The following is a 17,251-nucleotide window of genomic DNA, read 5'->3' as shown; positions in this document are numbered from 1 at the left end:
CCGCGCGACCGAGGCGGCGGCGGGAAGGCCGGCCCCACACGGCAACGTAACCAACGTTGGTCTGAGCGCGAGCCTTTTTGCATCGGGCGCGGATCGGCGTGCCTGGCCTGGGCTCGCCGTCGTTTTCTTGGGCGTCGGTCGGCCCGCAGATGCCGCCGAAAGCCGAAGGCAGGGCGGGTTGAGAAGACTGCTTGCAAGCTTGGCCTGCAGGCTTCGGCGTGTTGGGGCGGGAAGCGGTCCGCTCTCGCTCACCTTGTCGGAAGTGGCCCGAGCCGTCGGGTTGCCCAGCCTGACTCGTCAAAAGCCGAGGTTTGGGGCCCTACCTGGTTGGCTATCTCCTGCTCCCGCTGCTGCTGCTTCCGCTGCTGCTGCTGCTGCTGCTCCTGCCCAGGCTACCCACATCTCCCTCGTCGACCGACCACCACCACCACCATCACCACTGCCACCACCACCGTCTTGGTCCCGCTCAGCTTCTCCCGTCTTGCCCCGTCAAGACCATGGCCCATCTCTACCCGCACCTCCGCATCCACCAGGTCTTTGGCGCCAACACCGACGTCGGCAAGACCATCTTCACGACGGCCCTCTGCCTCGCATCTGCAGCCCTCCCTCGCGATGCCACCGCATCATCCCCTCCCCCGCAGCCCCCGCTAGAGGCGGCTGCCCTCGGCTTGGGAGAGCGCGTCCACTATCTCAAGCCGGTCTCGACCGGCAACATCGACGACTCTGACGACGCCCACATCGCCAGCCATGCCCCCTCCACCTCCTACACCACCCTCTACCGCTTTGCGGAACCCGTATCCCCCCACCTCGCAGTCGAGCTCGAGAAACGCGCAATGCTCAGCGAGAGAGAAGTCGGCGGCGCTCCCGCACCACCCACCGACGTCGACTTTGTGCGTCACGTCGGAGACTGGCTTCACGACGCTGCCGCGGCTTCCTCCCCCTCGTCCTCCTCCTCTGGGCCCGCTGCCGTCGCCTACGTCGAGACTGCGGGAGGCGTGCACTCGCCCGGACCCAGCGGAACCTCGCAATCGCAGCTCCTGCGCCCGCTCCGCCTCCCCACCATCCTCATCGGCTCTTCGGAGCTCGGCGGCATCTCGACCACCCGCAGCGCCTACGAGAGCCTCATGATGAACGGCTACGATGTCGAGGCCGTCCTCCTCTTCCCATCGCGGCGCTACGGCAACGTCGAGTACCTTCGCAGGTACTTTCAAGAGGAGCACGGCATCCCCGTCTGGGGCCTCGGCGGGCCCAACGATCCATCTCTGTCGGCCGACGCGCACGCCTGGGGACCTCCGCCGGTGCGTAATTCGGACTCGAGCGCTGACCGCGCCGCGATGCAGGCCTTCTACAGGGGTCTCGTGCAAGGCCGGTCCGCCGAGGACATCCTCAGGACCGGCGGCGAGGGAAGCAAAGAGGAAGATGTCGGAGGCGTGTACTCGGTGGTCCACCACCTGCGCCAGAGGCACCAGGCAAGGCTGCGGGAGATCTCGACGCTGGCCAGCCGGACTCGCCAGACGTGCTGGTGGCCCTTTACCCAGCACACCCTCACCAAGAGCGACGCCGAGGTCAACGTCATCGACAGCGCTCATGGCGATTTCTTTGCCGCCCTCGATCAGCGTGGCGGCGCGAAGCGGGCAGACGGAAAGCCCGTTAGCCTGCTTCAGCCGCTGCTCGATGGCTCGGCGTCGTGGTGGACCCAGTGCCTCGGCCATGCCCCCAATCGTCTGGTGCAGGCTGCGGCCAAGGCCGGCGCCCGGTACGGCCACGTCCTGTTCCCGAATGGCGCCCACGAGCCGGCACTCTACCTGGCAGAAGCCCTGACGGGTAAACACGGCGGAAGCGGCAGCACCGGCGGCGATCTCGGCACGCATCCTGGCGCCGGTTGGGCTTCGCGCGCCTTTTTCAGCGACAATGGCAGCACCGGCATGGAGGTGGCGATCAAGATGGCCATCCAGTCTTCGCTGGTGCGCTACTCGGTCGACCGGCCTTCTAGCGAGGCTGCCGGAAAGCGTGCCGAAAAGGGCAGGCAGCCTGGTTACATGTCTGGGCGGCCCAAACGTGAATGGGAGGTGCTCGGCCTCAAGGGCAGCTACCACGGCGACACGATCGGTGCCATGGACGCTTGCGAGCCGAGCGTCTACAGCGAGGCGGTCGACTGGTACCGCGGGCGCGGTCACTGGTTCGAGCCGCCGCTGGTTGAGGTCAAGCAGGGTCGGGTGACGATCAGCCTGGCAAGGACGGGTGACGACACCTCGCTGGTCAAGGACGGAGACGTGCCCGAATCGCTCAGGCCCTGCCAGACCGAGGCTGGCAAGCCCGCCAAGGTCTACGAAGCGACGTACGCTTCGATGCAGGAGGCCTACGACGTCGAAGCGAGGTTGCGCACAGATCCACTGGCGAGCGTCTACCGCCGCTCGATTCGCGCCGAGCTCGAGCGCCTGGTTGTGGTCGAGGGACGCCGGTTCGGTGCCGTCATCCTCGAACCGCTCGTGATGGGCGCGGGCGGCATGCTCTTTGTCGATCCGCTCTTCCAGCGCACCTTGATCGACGTCGTGCGCGAGAGCGAGGACCTGTTCAGCCTCACCGACCCGCCGTCTCGTACGGCGCGCACGCCGACGCACAACGCATCGCGGCCATCGGGACGCGAGCGACGGGACCAGAGCGAGTGGCAGGGCCTGCCGATCATCTTTGACGAGGTGTTTGCGGGCCTGTACCGACTCGGCCACGCCACGACCGCGTCGGTCCTTGGGGTGACGCCCGACATTTCCTGCCTGGCCAAGATTCTGACGGGCGGTATGGTGCCCATGTCGGTGACGCTGGCGTCGAGCAGCATCTTTGAGACTTTCAGCCGGAGCGAGAGCAAGGTCGACGCCCTGCTGCACGGCCACAGCTACACGGCGCACCCGATCGGATGCCAGGTCGCGCTCGAGACGCTGCGGACGATCGCAGAGCTCAAGAAGAGCCAAGGATGGACGGGCGCGCAGGGCCAGTGGCTGGCCCAGCGCGATGGCGAATCCGTCCCTGCCGACGCCACCGCCACCTCGGCGCCAACTTCAAACAGCGACGAGGCCAGCGGGGTGCGGAACGGGACTCCGGGCGCCTGGTCTTTCTGGTCGCCCGCGGCTGTCGACCAGCTGTCAAAGCTGCCCAACGTCGACCACGCGATCGCCATGGGATGCGTGCTCAAAGTCTGCCTCAAGGATGGAGAGGGCGGGGGCGGCTACACGTCGACGGCGTCGGTCGACATCCTCAAGAAGCTGCGCACCCATCCCACGGCGCTGCAGGGACACGCTTCGGTGCCCGCCTCGACGCCGTCGCAGCAGCCGGGGGATGCCGATGCGGTGCTGCCTTTCAACGTGCACGCGCGCCCGCTCGGCAACGTCATCTACTTTATGTCGAGCCTCAACACGCCCAATGAGGTGCTGAGGACCACTGAGAAGGTCGTCACCAAGGCTGTCAGGGAAGCCGCACGGTAGGCGTCGTCGTCGTCGTCGTCGTCGTCGTCGTCGTCGTCGTCGTCGTCGTCGTCGTCGTCGTCGCCGTCGCCGTCGCCGTCGCCGTCGCCGTCGCCGTCGCCGTTGCCATTGCCATTGCTGTAGAGTCAAGCGATGTTCGGAAGAGGACGGCCGTGTCTGCATGGATGAATAGAGGGCCTCGCCTTGTACCTGTGCCCCGCGGTGCTAATGAAAAGTGCCCGCAATTCCCATTGCCCTTTTGCTCTTAGCCCGTACCCGCCCTCGCGGGCGGCGTAGGTGTTCTACTCGTCATCGACATCTACTCGTCCAGCATGCCCTCTGCGACCTCTACGACCCTCCTCATGCGCTTCCTCCTGCCCACGTCCTCGGTCTCAAAGCAGCAGGGGACCCTGCACTCCTCGAGCTTTCGTTGCTGCCTGGCCGTCTCCTCTTCCCACTTCTGGAGCAGCGAGCGTGCCAGCTTTTCCTGCTCGTACTTGCGCGTCTTTGGGTCGACGCCGGGGCGGGAGAGGGTCTTTTGCAGGCGTGCGTACGAGGCGTGGAGGGAGCGTTCGAGGTCGTCCTGACCCTTTTTGAGCGAAGAGAGCGACGAGAGGAAGGTGCTCGACTGGCTCAGCTCGGTGAGGTGCGGCAGGGCGGCGGGGAACGAGAGGTCGCGCAGGTTGGGAGGAGGCGGTGCTGCCTTCCCGGCTGCGGTTGCGGAGGTCGTCGAGGGGTCTGGCGACTTTGCGTTGGGTGGCGAGCGCGATTTGCTGGACGACGAAGATGGCGAGTCGACCCGGGCCTCGTCGTCCTCGTGCTTCCTCTTGGTCGCCAAAGTAGCAGATATCGGTTCATCGACAGTGATTGCGGGTCCGTAGGGATCGTAGGCCTGGCTGTCGTCGAAGTGGTGCCCTGTGCCGTAACGCGGCTGAACGTTGTACGTCCTCCGCTTCGGCGCCGTTGCTGCTGCTGCGGGAGACGCGGGCGAGTAGGCCGCGGAGGAAGTCGAGGGGTAGTAGGCGTAGGAGTCGGCTAGACCTGGGATGGGTGCGTTTGTGGCCGCCGTAGACGAGGCCGGTGCGTAGGAATAGGGAGATGGAGCAGACGAAGTCGAGGACGATGCGGCATCCTGTTGCTGTCGTAGCCGCGCCAGGAGGGCCTGCACGCCGTGCGGGTCGTCTTGTTGCTGCATGGGCGAAGGGCGCGGGAGAGCGGGGCTAGGTGAGCTCAAGGTGTACGGCGAATCGGCGCAGGGGAGCCGTTCGAGCGAGATGGAGTCGGCCGGAGTGCTTACCTTGTTGAGGTCCATGGCGGTGGCAAAGGCAAGGGTGATGTTTCTTGGACGATTGCGGTCGTGGCAAGCAGATAAGAGGGTTGGCGTTGACCGCGAAGAAGAGATGTCAAAGCAGGTCGGAAGCAGGGACCCGAGAGAGAGACACTAGAGAGACAGACAAAAGGTGGAGGGGCCCGGTGGGCAGCCCGCCCACGCAAAGGCTGCGCTTTGGACACGACGCGCCCACAGAGAGAGAGAGAGAGAGAGGCCCACAGCCAAAGCCAAGGCCGCCTGGCCGGGTCTGTCGCCTGGGCCCCGTAACCAACACTACTCTTTCGCAAGGGCTGGCTTACCACCATCAGTCCACACCAGTCCACGCAACCCGCTCACGCCGGCCCTCCCGACCCCTTACCACCGCTTGCAACCTCACAGCATGCCACCGACACGCTACGACATCGATCAGGACATTGACGACCTACACGACCTCACACCGCCACGGCCACCGCCACGCGGTGCACGGCCATCCGTACCTCCCGCCGTCGCACTGCTACCAGACCTCGATGCGCTCCCTTCCTCGAGCACCGACCGGACCAGCAAGCGCACAGGAGCGCCCTCCACGCCGCCGCCACCGCCCCTCGCACAGCTGACGACGCACTGGATCAACCAACGCACCTCGCCCGAGCTGCTTCCCTACCCGACCGCATGCATAGCCACCCTCCTCTCCCAGATGGACCAGCAGCAGTCGATCCTCGACTCGCTCTCGTCCTTGCCCCCCTCTGACGACGCACAGGAGATGGAGGACGAACACCTACGCCTCCAGTGCGTGCTCCTTGACCTCGAGCGCGCACGGTGGCTGTTGCGCAGCTACCTCCGCGCTAGGCTAGCCCTCATCGAGAAGTATGCCCCCTTCCTCGTTAGGGAACGGCAAAGAGGAGAGGGCAGAGGTAGGCTGAGCAACGTAGAGTGGGAGTTTTGCACCAGGTGAGCCGAAAGCCTCGTCGCTCCTCCATCCCCCGATGCCAGAGATGTTCGCGCCGCCCGACCCTCGGTCACTAATCCGTCGCTTCGTCTAACGTGCCCGCCTCCCCCCCTCCCCCGGAACAGGTACAACGATCTGCGTACCTCACACCTCCAACATACGGTGCTCCAGTTCCTGCCAGAGCAGATGCGCGGGATGGACGACCAGGCCCTCAACTCGAGCGGCGCCGACAGCGGGAAGGGCGACATGGTCGAGCAGCCAGACCTCGACTCGCCCGTCTTTGTGCGCTGCCGCGAAGAGTGCGGCAACCTGCTGCTGCCCGAGTGAGTCTGCCCCAACGCTCGCTGCCCGCGATCCCCTCCACCTCTCACCTTTGCCCGACGGAGGTACCCGCCCAGGATAGGTCGACTTACGAGCTAGTCCGCCGCCGCCGCCTCCCCTCGCTCCGTCAGCGGCGAGACGGCCAACCTATCCAAGGATTCGGTCCATTTCCTACGCTATCGATCGGTGCGCCATCTCGTAGCCCAGAACCTCGTCCAGCTCATATAAAGGCGCCCTCTCGGCCGCACTACACAAGCAAGCCATCTGAATCCGTGCACGCCCATCGGGCATGGAAGCGAGCAAACGCAACGCATCCAGACGACATCGATCCATTCACAAGCCAATCGCATCTATGCCGGTCGGCCAACGGCGGATCCGCGGCCGGCCATACAGGGGCCAGGCCGCCGGTCGGGCTGCCCTCGACCCCACCTTCGCGCTGGGAACGCGCGGCTGCCGCTACTGGTCCTTCTTGGTCTCCTCGACTTCCTCTTCGTCGTCCTCGCCCTCTTCCCGCTCGTCGGCAACCACGCCGCGGAGCGCCCTGTTGCAGATTCGTATCCGGAGATCAAAGGGCCAAACGAGCCAAGGGCCACTCGATATCAGCCGCCGCCGCTGCCGCCGCCGCCGCCGCCGCCGCCAGACCTGGACCCCACGACGCGCCCGCCACTCACCGGATCATGATGCGCCACATGAGATAGTACCAGAAGATGTTGAGGAGGAGGAGGATAAAGAGGGGCGCAAAGATCTGGTACTTCATCCAGGGGACGAGCCACCAGCCCTTTTCCGGGTTCCACTCGCGCGTCCAGGAGGGGATGAGGTCAAACTGGAACCACACCGAGACGAGCGTCTTTGCGCTCAGGTAGATGCGGAAGTAGGTCCAGATGACCATGAACACGGCAAAGACGCCGGTGGCGAGCGTGTCGAGCTGCATGTAGTTGAGCGCCTTGGCCATGCCGAGCCACGTGTCGGGGATGTCCATGCACACAAAGACGGTGGTGCCAATCATGGTGAGGTTGATGAGGTACGACCAACCAATCAGCCACAGGGTGACGAGGTGGTGGGCGATGAGCTCGTAGTAGTCCTTGCGCGGCTTCTCGAGGCGGAGCAGCATGACGAGGGCCTGCTGCAGCCAGTAGGCAAACTGGAGGAGGTAGTAGAGCTTGAGGTCGGGCCGCATCTGCCAGTGCGGGTACTTGAGCCACAGGTGCTCGAGGTTGTACCACCAGCTCTCCTGGAACGACATGACGTAGAGGCCAAACGCGGCGGCGCTGCCCCAGTACAGGACGGCGTAGCCCTGCTCGGTGAAGCGCGCCTGCTTCGACTCGCCCTTGATGCCCCACCACTTGGCAAACGGCTTGAAAAAGTAGAGGGTCGTCGTCTGCCGGATAAAGCTGAAGACGATGACATAGAAGACGAGGAACTTGAGGTCGTTGTAGCCCTTCTGGTAGCGCACCAGGTCGGCATCGCCGCTGCGCGACCACACCGACTGGATGGCCTGGCGGATCGAGGACGTGGCGGCGGCGACCGAGGTCGTGTCGACGAGCACCTGCGACTTGGGGACCTGGTGCGTGATGAAGAGGAACGGGCGGAAGGGGTTGCGCTCCTCGTCGCCCAGGAGGTTGCAGAGCAGGTAGCTCAGGATGAAGATGCTGGCGAGCTTTGCCGACGAGACGGGCGCCGTCATCCAGCGGAAGGTGAGGATGTCGAGGACGAGGCCGCGGCTCTGGTGGATGTCTTCGCGGTCGACGCTCCAGCCGCCCGCCTGGCGCTTGGCGTCGGCGCTGGCCTCGGACTGCTGCTTGCCCGTGACGGCCGAGACGGCGCTGGCCTCGTCCTGGGAGTTGGCGTTCTGGGGCACCTGGGAGATGGCGTCGCTCAAAGAGCCGGCACGAGCTCGACCCGTGGCCGGGCGGGCGGGCGGTGGCGCGGACATGGTGTGGAGCACGGCGGGGACGGTCGTCGAGGTGGGGATCGAGGGTCAAGTGGTGACGGTGGGAAGGAAAGGTTGGTGCAAGGCACCTCGTGGTACTCGATTCGGTATGCGAAAAGGAGGGCAAGAGCAAGGATGGTCCGACCACCGAACGCGGCCCAAGAAAGAGAAGGCAGACGCCGAGCGGCTTCCGGTGCCACCTTGGTTTGCGGCGAAGAAAAGGAATTTCGATTTGGCCATACACGATCTGCAGGACCCGCTATACGAGTTCAGCTCCCTGATCGACTCTTTTTCGCAAAGTCGAGGGGTGCAGGTGGAACGGCCGCCATGGGCACGGCCTCGACTCAGCCAGAGAGATCAGATAGATTTTCATGGAGTGAAGGAAAGCCGTATGAGACAGTTTTCGTCGGCATTCTCAGTAGCCTAGCCCAGACAGATTCTCGGGTTCTCCATCTGTCGTCGAGACGCGCAGAGCACTGCTCCGCCTCGATTCGCCGGTGCAGTCGTGCTATGTACGGCACTCCCTGCCTACTCTGCTACTCTACGCAACATGCTGAGCGGCTCCCGGCTGCACCATTGCCCCATCGCAGCGAATCGTGCGTAACGCCTACGCCCTCGTCCTGGATTCGGGAGCCGGGCGACTGCGAGGCTACGGACGTCGCAACTCGCAACTCGCAAAAATCGGCGATGCGACGCCGGCGAGATGTCCGCCGAGCGCGGGCGGCTCAAGCAAGGGTCAGGCTCACTCTTCGTTCCGCCGCTTCATCTTTGGCGGCCAACACGTACTTCCGCCGGCGGAGACCTCGGCGATGCACCCGAGCGAGGGAGGGAAGGCAGGCCAGACAGAAGAGAGACACCTGCCGGCGGGTCGAGCGTGCGACACACAAAGGGGATCGACCAGCAGCAACCAGCAACGGCGCAAGGGTCATCGTGGGTCTCGTGCACGTCTGGCCTGAGCCTGGCCTGGCAACAGCAAGCGAGCGAGGCCCCACCGACGCGCTGTCGATCGACTTTGGGCCGATGAGCCCCGCTGCGTGGCCTGCTGGCCGGCTGGGGGACCTCGGGACTCGAGATTTTTGACCGACCATGCTCGCGCCGGTTTCGCAAACGGAGCGGGGGGCTTGCCAAGCGGGCAAGCAGAGAGGGGCAAGGGATCCGCTGCTCAGCTGCTCAGCCGCTTGGCCGCCTGCACCTCGCCTGCCTTTTGGCTCGGCGTGCAGCCGGGTACATGGGCAGGCGGGCGCAACGGGGGAGCAAGAGAGAAGCAAGCAGCTAAGCAAGCCAGGCCAAGCAGCCAACGTAGGCCAAGAAGGCATGGCAGGCAAGCAGAGGATGGGCGTCGCCTCGATGAAGGCAGCGAAAAGGGGCTGCTGGCCTGACGAGGTCGTTAACGGCCCGCCTGCCTGGCTGCGTGAAGCGTAGTGTGCCTCGGATCGCCCGCTCGCTCGCCGCTGTGGTGGGCGTCGTTGACCATGACCTGCCTTGCTTGCTTGCTTTGCTTGCGCCAAAGCTTAAGGCCAAGTGGGTGCCTACCGTGTCGCTGGCTCGCCTGCTTGCTTGCTTGCTTGCTCGCTCTACGCTTCTCTGAAACCCGGCGGGCGAAGGCGCAAAAAAGGGGGGGTGGTCCCCCTTTCAAGCGAAGCGCAAGCTGGGGCAATTGAAGCCAGCCCAGCCAGGCCATGCCATGCCACGATTCAAATTAATCGTAATCCCAACGAGGCGGCCGCAATCTGACTTTTGTATTGCGCCGTGCAGGCTGGCGAGTTTCGAGGGGGCCCAGCGGCCCCTCTGCTCGCCTCCCTGCACGCCCCCAAGCAGCTCCGCGCGCCCAACACCGAGCCCAACACCGCCAGACGGTGCCATCCATCATCAGCGCAGCCACACTGCTCCGCTCTCGCACCTCGCTCGGTTGCACACGATCCAGCCAACGACCACCACCACCACCACCACCACCACCACCACCACCAATACCATCATCTGTACCACGACCTCTTCCACCACCCTACCCCTGCTATCCATTCCACTCGCTCCTCGGGCTGCGATCACCTGCAACACGCACGCACTTCCAACCGTCTAGGCACCGTAGTGCCTCCGCCCTCCTCTTCACGCGCCTCTCCGCTCTCGCTGCGCCGACCTGCATACGTGTCAAAACCAGTTCTACACTCCCCATCCCCTCCCCTCCCCTCCCCTCCCATCCCCTCCCCGCACGGCACGCGATCCCGGAGATCGTCACCCGCACCCAATCTTTTGCCACCACTCGCAGCTCCGGATCGCGTCTCCACCTTGCTCTGCTCCTCTGCTAGCGCATCCCGCGATAGGGCCACCTTCTCTTTTTAGCTGCTAGCCCGCTCGACCCGCCTCACAACAGCTCGACGCACATCCATCGCGCATCCCTTCCCCAGCTCGACATTCTGCCAATATGAAGTCCGTACGAACGCTGGCGCTCGCCGTACTTCTCTCCTTTGCCACAGCTCAGGCGGCACAGCATCACCAAAACCATCACCAGCACCTAGTCAACCGCGACACCCACGTCCTCCTTCCTCGACTTCTTGGTGGTGTCAACGATCCCTCCTCGGCCTCAGAAACCTCCGATTCCTCGACGTCGCAGTCCTCATCTACCTCCGACTCTTCCGAGGACGTCACGTCAACTTCGCGGGCCGCCGCCGCCACCACGACCTCGGCTGCGGCCGCCAGCTCGTCTTCGGCCGCCGCCGCTTCCTCTTCCTCGGCTTCTCGAGCCTCGGCATCCGCCTCCTCGGTGGCCGCTGCCGCCTCGAGCTCGGTCGCCGCAGCGGCGTCCAAGTCGGCGTCAGCTGCTCAGGAATCCCAGTCTTCTGCCGCCGCCGCCAGCTCCAGCTCCGCAAGCTTGGCCAGCGCCAGCTCTGCCAGCCTTGCTAGCGCATCGAGTGCCGCCGCCGCTGCCGCCTCCTCCTCGACCGTTTTCCTCACTCAGACAGTCGCTGCCCCGACCGCGGACCCTACTTCGTCGAGCGATGCTGCCGCTGCTTCGCAGACCGCCTCTTCCGACAGCAGCTCGGGCGGCGTCAGCACCGGCCTCATCATCGGCATCAGTGTTGCCGGCGGTGTGCTGATCCTCGCGGCGCTCGTTTTCCTCTACATGAAGTTTGGCGGCAAGCGCTTCGACGGCCTCGACGACAACGACACCGACATCAAGTGGCCGGAGCTCAAGCAGGACCCAGACTCGGCCGCGATGCAGCCCCTGCCTGCGCGACGGACCGGCGGTGCGGGCTTCGACATGGGCGAGGACTCGGACAATGGCCACGACGGCGGCTACGGCTCCAGCCTCAAGGGCCGCGACTCGTTCACCGGCAGCACCACGGCGCTCGCGGCCGCCGCCCCCGGCTACCCGGTCAATGACGCGCACTACGCTGCGGGCGGGATGGACGCCGGCTACATGGCCCACCAGCCGGCGATGCAGCCCGGGCAGTTTTACGACATGTACCCGCAGAACACGGGCGGCTCGATGGCTGGCGATGCCCAGGGCGGCTACCACGGCGGCTACAACGATTCGGCCATGCAGCAGCAGTACTCGGACGCCCACCACGCACAGGCCGGATACCCCAACAACGCCGGATACCCGGACGGCGCCAACCCGTACGGTGCCGATCCGTACTCGCAGGCCCATGCACACGTCAACATGCAGCCGCAGCAAGGCGGCCAGTACCACTGAGCGGAAGGGCGGAACGAGCGAGGAGGCCGGCCCTCCTTGCTATTCACCCCTGCCCCTGGGCTCTGGATGCGCAACTCTGCCGACGCCTGATACCACCCCACGTTGCTGCCTGTTTCCGCCTTTCGCCGTGGCGATCGATGGGCAATCATGGACTTTCCTTTTCCTCTCCTCCCCCTGTGGCTTGCCTTGATTGCAGCGCGTCCTCCCGGCTGCTCTATCTCCTTTGCCCTATCCCTCCTCGCACACCGACGACGACGACGACGATCGGGATGCGCCGGCCCCTCTCTCTGTCACATCTGACGACCTCGCTCCCTCGATTCAGCGCGTTCCGATGTGCGGGGGGCAGGTGCGTGTCTCGTTGGACGCGTACAGCCCACAAAGTGAGGGCCCGTTCGGCAGTGTACGACTAGACTAGACTAGAACTAGAGCTAGCGCGCAGTTTCCGCGAGGAAAAAGGCGCAAGATGCTGCTCGCCACTCGCAAATGCAATGGGTCGACGATGACGACGATGCTGACAGTGCTCGTGGTGGTGGCGCGCCTGTGTGCTGCGCTGCGGCCTATCGTGCTTTGGATTCGTGAGAGCGAGGAAGCGGGCAAAGCGAGGCAAAAGCACCCTTGACCATGCATGCTGTGTGAAGCGGCAGGAGAGGAATCAGGATACGTCCATCCCAGTCCCAGTCGAGGGTGGTCGGCCCTCTTCCTGCGCCGCCACCGCCACCGCCGCCGACGCCGACGCCGACGCCGACGCCGACGAGTCGAGCGAGGGATCGATGAGACTATCGAGCTGCATCCCCTCCCCGCCGTCCGAGGGGGGCGAAAATCTCGCCTTCTTCCTCTCACTCCCCCCCCCTCCTCCACCACCGGCGCTGGCACCGACTTCGACCTCGTCTCGATCCACCACGACCGACGGCTCATCAAGCACTCTCCGAACCGTATCGACCAGCCCCAGTCGGTCCTGCAGATCCCGACGTACGTAGGTGACGAGGTAGGGCGTAGCCCCCGTCGTGTCCCTCAGTACGTCCTTCGCCTCGGCCACCGAGACGACATTGTCGTTGTACTTGAACCACTTCCCCTCCCCTCCTTGCTGCTGCTGCCCCGCCGCCGCCGCCGCCGCCGCCGACGACGACGACGACGAGAGGCAGCGTTGGTTGAGGAAGTAGTGGCCGTGCGATGCCTCGCCGCGGTGCATAAATACCGCCGCCAGGCTGTACTCGGCGCGCTTCTCGTCGGTCCAGATCGACGTCATCTCCTCCTTGAGCGCCGAAATTGCCCGCTCGCTCGACGAAATCTCAGACACGACCGAGTCCGACTCGGCGTGCAGGAAGCTCAGGAGGTCCGGCGTGATGAGCGACGAGAGCGGCTCACTCGGCGGCGCCGGCGTCGTCGTTGCGTCTTGGTCGGCTGCGTCGGTGGCGCCGCGGATGTCGGGCGTGCCGCCGCCGCTGGCGCTGCTGGTGTCCATCTGCGATGAGCCAGCACCGGCACCATCCTCGAGGGGGGCAATCTGCGCCAGATCCTTGAGCACCTGCTCCGTGTTGAGGAGGCTCTGCGACATCGCCGGCTTGCCGTTGGGCCGCAGCTCCGCCATCCTCGCCCGGAGCGCGGCAATCTTGCGCCGGGCCTCTCGCGACCTCCTGCGCTTGTCGAGTCGCACCTGATCCTCGGGGTCGGCCGGATCGAAATCGAGATAGCGGTCCATGTAGAGCGTCTCGTACATTTCGAGGTGCGCCTGCGACTTGAACGCCCGCATCGTCTGTCGGTCGTACTGCACCCGCTGCAGCTGGATCTGCAGCAGCGGCGGCGGTTCCAGCAGAGTCACTGTGCGCCTCACCGGCTTGCCCTCGGAGCCGATCAGCGTCTCTTCGTCAAAGAAGCCGTCGAGTCCGTCGTACAGGTCCCGGCCTTCCTCGAGCACGTCGACGGGCAGGATCTTGAAGACCTCCTTTTTGGTGTGGATGCTCGGCCCCTTGGCAGCATCCGGCTCGACCAGCTCCAGCTGCTGGCACGTCTTGCCGAGGAACAGCTTCGACAGAAGATCCTCGTCCGCCGAAGCCTCTTCGAATAGGGGCGCCGAGTTGTCGTCCACGTCCATGCGGCCCGTGTCGGCCGGAAGCTCGGCGCCGCCTTGCGACTCATCGACGGCGTTGTTCTGGGCAGCCAGGGCGATCTCGAGCTGGAAGAGACAGTTGTCCAGGCACTCGCTGACGTCTTGCTGGGCGCCGAATTGCATCAGCGAGTTCTGGCGAGCGGGCGGGGGTACCGCAGCATCGCTGCTGCTGGCAATCATCGGTGCGGCGGGAGTGTCCGCGCGCTTTGGGCGGCGCGGAAGCGGGGGCGGCACCGCGACCGTGGCGGCCCTGCTCGGCGGAAGGGCGATACTTGCGGGGTCCGCGGCCGGTGGACTGGACGAGACATCCATTGTCACCGATCGGCTCGGCGGCAAGGGGACGTCGGCAGCATCCGCCGCATTTGCCTCGCCTGCCGGATCCCCATCGACTGGGCCAGTGCCGGTCGGTGGTGCGGTGATCTGAGTCTCGGACTGGTCCATTGACTCTGCCTGGTCGACAGACGCTGCTGTGGCGCCTTCGCCTTCCGAAGGCTCTGGCAGCAGCGACTTCTCCTGGACGGGCGAGATGGACGTCGGCTCCTCGGATAAGATTGTCTGGCTCGGACCAACTTTTGGCGTGGCTGCGGCCCCGCCCGCGACCGCCTCGTCCTCTTCGACCCTCGAGGAGACTAATGCGAGGTAGGCCAGCTCACGCTTCGGTGTGACGGCCAGGTCGGGCGTATGGATCAGCTGGTGGAACAGCTCCGCTAGGTGCGTCACGAACCGCATCGACCGTTCGACCTCCCTCGCCGACACCTTGCGGCCACCGACTCTACGACTGCGGCTGACGGAATCGAGCGCCGCAGCCGGATCGTGCCCATGTTGCTGGCCTGTACCGGACGTCGCGGCGGCCAGCTGAAAGACACGCTCGCGGATCTCGCGGATGGTGAAAAAGTATTGCAGCACCGAGTTGAGGTAACACGTGTTGCCAATGTTGTTGATGCCGGCGGGACGGTCGGCCGAGGGCATCTGCTGCCAGGCGTCGTGTGCCTGAGTCTCCTCGGGCTTCTTGCCCGTCCTGAGGAAGGAGCGCAGGTACTCGCTCTTGCGGCTCTCGGCGATGCTGAAGAGGGCGTCGCGGAGCATCTCGGTCTTGCCTGGGGCATCGCCCACACGGATATCGTAGATGGCGAGCACCGTGACGTCGTCAAAGTCCTGGCCGACCTCGAGGAGCGTCGAGGCCTGGTCGAGCTCCATCTCGAACATGGCGTTGCACGCGTGGGCTAGCATGTCCGGGCTGCCCAGAGATTGGGAGATGACCTTGAGCGCCTCCTTGGCGCCGTGGTAGTCGGACGCGTCGCCACGAGCCGCCGCGTCGCGCAGACGAGCGCGGTACGAGTCGAGGATGAAGTCGTGCGGGATCTTGTTTCTGCTGACGGCGCCGCCGAGGTCCCTCTCGCTCAGCTGCAGTTGGCCGTAGGCCTTGTCGAGGTCATGCGTGGTGAAGCGGCCGCGGCTCTTTTCGTATGCGAGCAGCTCCCCGAGCACCTGAGAATCCTGCCTCTGGCCGGTCTGGATGGCCTCGACGCAGGTGAGCAGGAGCTCTGCCTGATTCGCATCGGTCTCGAGCTTGATCAGGTAGGCAAACTTGACCAGCTCGTCGCGGCTACTGACTGAAAGACCGAGGAAGTCGCAGGCCTGTCGAGTGGCAGGTGAGGCTTGGCTGTAGCGCGGGTCGACTGATTAGTTCTCGGACCATGCAGAGGTGTTTGTTCATGTCAGTACATTCCGAAGGAGGAGCCGCGTTCCTACAGGTTGAACGCTCCGCTCACCTTGGTCGCTGCGATAGTCGATCAGCTCCTTGAGCCGCAGCTTGGCGTCTCTGGTCATGACGCTGGTGATGATGGCGCCTGCTGGGTTGGGCTGGGAGAGAATCGACGATGCTGGGTTCTCTGCCTTGAGCAGCTCGGTCTCGTACGCAAGCCAGAGTTGCAGCTCCATCCATGCGCGTAGCAGCCTCCTCGACGCCTCGGGTCCGTCAGCGGGCCCGGTCGGCCTCACCGTCTCGCGCCCGTCGGTCGGGATGACGGCGGTGGTCCAGCCCAGCTGCTCGAAGATGTCGCGGACTATGTCGTCGTAGATCAGCTTCTGGCGCATGGTGGCGCCATGGGTGACGATGGAGCGCGTGTCGCCGTGGGCCGCATTGCCGACGACACGGACCAGGACGCGCAGCGCGCGGACGAACGTCTCCTGGGGTGACATGCCGACGGCGGGCTCGCTCCGACGGTTTTCGCGGAAGCGGATGAGGATGCGGCGGTCGATGACGGTGGTGATGGTGTCTGGCGGGCTCGACAGCAGGCGGTGGCCGGTGATCCAGCACTTGTGGCTGTTAAAATCTTCCACTACGACTTCGCCGCCGACAGCGCCGGCGTTCGAGCCGCCACCACTGCGGACGGGGTAGAGCTGCACGGCGGCCGGCAGCGTGGTAGGCACGGTTTCATAGACGCGGACGGAGCGCGGACGAAGGTTGCAGGCCTCGAAGAGGGCATCGATAGTGAAGATCGAGTCGTCCGGATTGGGTCTCTTGCTGAGTTTGGCCTCTTCGACGACGAGGCGCCATTCGAGGGTCTCGGGGACGAACATGGCGTCGGGGTGCGGTTTGGCAGCAAAGAAGTCGTCGACCGGGGGTGCCGGTGCGATGGGGGGCGGAGCTGCTGCAGCGGCCTCGGAGGTGGACGATCCTGCGGCAGCGACGACGGGGGAGGACGAGGTAGGTGGTGCGGGTGGGGCGTCGTCGGGCTGGGGGTCCTGCTCTACCCATACGTCGAGGAGGGAGAGGTTTGGGTTGAGCATGATGCCGGATTCCCAGAGTGCTCCGGGGAGGTGGATTGGGTAGCTGCCGACGGGGGTGAGTTTGCGCTCGATGGGTGGCCTGTCTGCGATGGGAGCGCCCAGGGCGGTGTGTGGGGAGTATGCGGGGAGGTGGACCGGGGCGTCGTCTGGCGGTAGCGTGCCATTGTCGTCGATGCGTATGTCGATGGGAGCGTCTTCGGGGGGCAGGGTGACGGGTGGCTGTGTGATGCTCTCTGCTATGATGGGTTCTGGGTGGGTGCCAGCGTCTGCGTCTGGACCGATGTCCCTGAGGATGCCCATGGTGGTTGCTGGGCTGGCGATTGGCGCCGCTCCTCTTGTGGGGGGAAGCGGTGCGATGCGGTGGGGAGCGAAGATGATTGTGCGGTGATGTGTGGTGCGTGCGTGGCGGGTGGTGTCGGTGAAGAGGAGCGTGTTGTTGATCGGCCAGGCGATGACGAGGTGCGGAAAGCAGAGGGCGGGCCAAAGGGCGGGCAAAGGCGGGTTGCGGGGGAGAGGGAGAGGGAGGGAGAGAGGGAGAGAGAGAGGGAGAGAGAGAGAGAGAGAGAGAGAGAGAGAGAGAGAAGAAGAAGAAGAGAGCGACCGACCCGACCCACGACGACGAGGAGGACGGACGACGAACCGGACCGGGCCGCGCGGCGCCGCGCGCGGCGTCGTCCGTCGACGACGCGCCGTACGTGT

General features: G+C 65.1%; 7 protein-coding genes across 7 annotated transcripts; 4 read left to right on the top strand and 3 right to left on the bottom strand.

Moving 5' to 3' along the window:
• Nucleotides 1–497: 497 nt before the first annotated feature.
• Nucleotides 498–3,476, top strand: PFL1_01329 (uncharacterized protein; the record flags this gene model as incomplete). The annotated part of the gene is made up of 1 exon (XM_007878831.1): nucleotides 498–3,476. One exon carries the CDS (start codon nucleotides 498–500, stop codon nucleotides 3,474–3,476), a length of 2,979 nt encoding a protein of 992 aa, XP_007877022.1.
• Nucleotides 3,477–3,774: 298 nt separating this feature from the next.
• On the bottom strand, nucleotides 3,775–4,767 carry PFL1_01328 (uncharacterized protein; the record flags this gene model as incomplete). The annotated part of the gene is made up of 2 exons (XM_007878830.1): nucleotides 3,775–4,644; nucleotides 4,753–4,767. The coding sequence occupies 2 exons, from the start codon at nucleotides 4,765–4,767 to the stop codon at nucleotides 3,775–3,777; spliced, it is 885 nt and encodes a 294-aa protein (XP_007877021.1).
• Nucleotides 4,768–5,164: 397 nt separating this feature from the next.
• PFL1_01327 (uncharacterized protein) lies at nucleotides 5,165–6,259 on the top strand (the record flags this gene model as incomplete). Its single annotated transcript, XM_007878829.1, has 3 exons — nucleotides 5,165–5,712; nucleotides 5,836–6,033; nucleotides 6,163–6,259. 3 exons carry the CDS (start codon nucleotides 5,165–5,167, stop codon nucleotides 6,257–6,259), a joined length of 843 nt encoding a protein of 280 aa, XP_007877020.1.
• Nucleotides 6,260–6,487: 228 nt separating this feature from the next.
• Nucleotides 6,488–7,964, bottom strand: PFL1_01326 (uncharacterized protein; the record flags this gene model as incomplete). Its single annotated transcript, XM_007878828.1, has 2 exons — nucleotides 6,488–6,572; nucleotides 6,703–7,964. The coding sequence occupies 2 exons, from the start codon at nucleotides 7,962–7,964 to the stop codon at nucleotides 6,488–6,490; spliced, it is 1,347 nt and encodes a 448-aa protein (XP_007877019.1).
• A 1,083-nt stretch (nucleotides 7,965–9,047) lies between these two features.
• On the top strand, nucleotides 9,048–9,383 carry PFL1_01325 (uncharacterized protein; the record flags this gene model as incomplete). The annotated part of the gene is made up of 1 exon (XM_007878827.1): nucleotides 9,048–9,383. The coding sequence occupies one exon, from the start codon at nucleotides 9,048–9,050 to the stop codon at nucleotides 9,381–9,383; it is 336 nt and encodes a 111-aa protein (XP_007877018.1).
• Nucleotides 9,384–10,380: 997 nt separating this feature from the next.
• PFL1_01324 (uncharacterized protein) lies at nucleotides 10,381–11,652 on the top strand (the record flags this gene model as incomplete). Its single annotated transcript, XM_007878826.1, has 1 exon — nucleotides 10,381–11,652. The coding sequence occupies one exon, from the start codon at nucleotides 10,381–10,383 to the stop codon at nucleotides 11,650–11,652; it is 1,272 nt and encodes a 423-aa protein (XP_007877017.1).
• Nucleotides 11,653–12,304: 652 nt separating this feature from the next.
• PFL1_01323 (uncharacterized protein) lies at nucleotides 12,305–16,852 on the bottom strand (the record flags this gene model as incomplete). Its single annotated transcript, XM_007878825.1, has 2 exons — nucleotides 12,305–15,438; nucleotides 15,532–16,852. 2 exons carry the CDS (start codon nucleotides 16,850–16,852, stop codon nucleotides 12,305–12,307), a joined length of 4,455 nt encoding a protein of 1,484 aa, XP_007877016.1.
• Between the last annotated feature and the right edge of the window lie 399 nt (nucleotides 16,853–17,251).

The sequence above is a fragment of the Pseudozyma flocculosa genome (genome assembly GCF_000417875.1).
Source record: "Pseudozyma flocculosa PF-1 unplaced genomic scaffold scaffold00003, whole genome shotgun sequence".
NCBI classification, from domain to species: Eukaryota; Fungi; Basidiomycota; class Ustilaginomycetes; order Ustilaginales; family Ustilaginaceae; genus Pseudozyma; species Pseudozyma flocculosa.
This window is presented reverse-complemented; position numbering and strand designations above follow the sequence as displayed.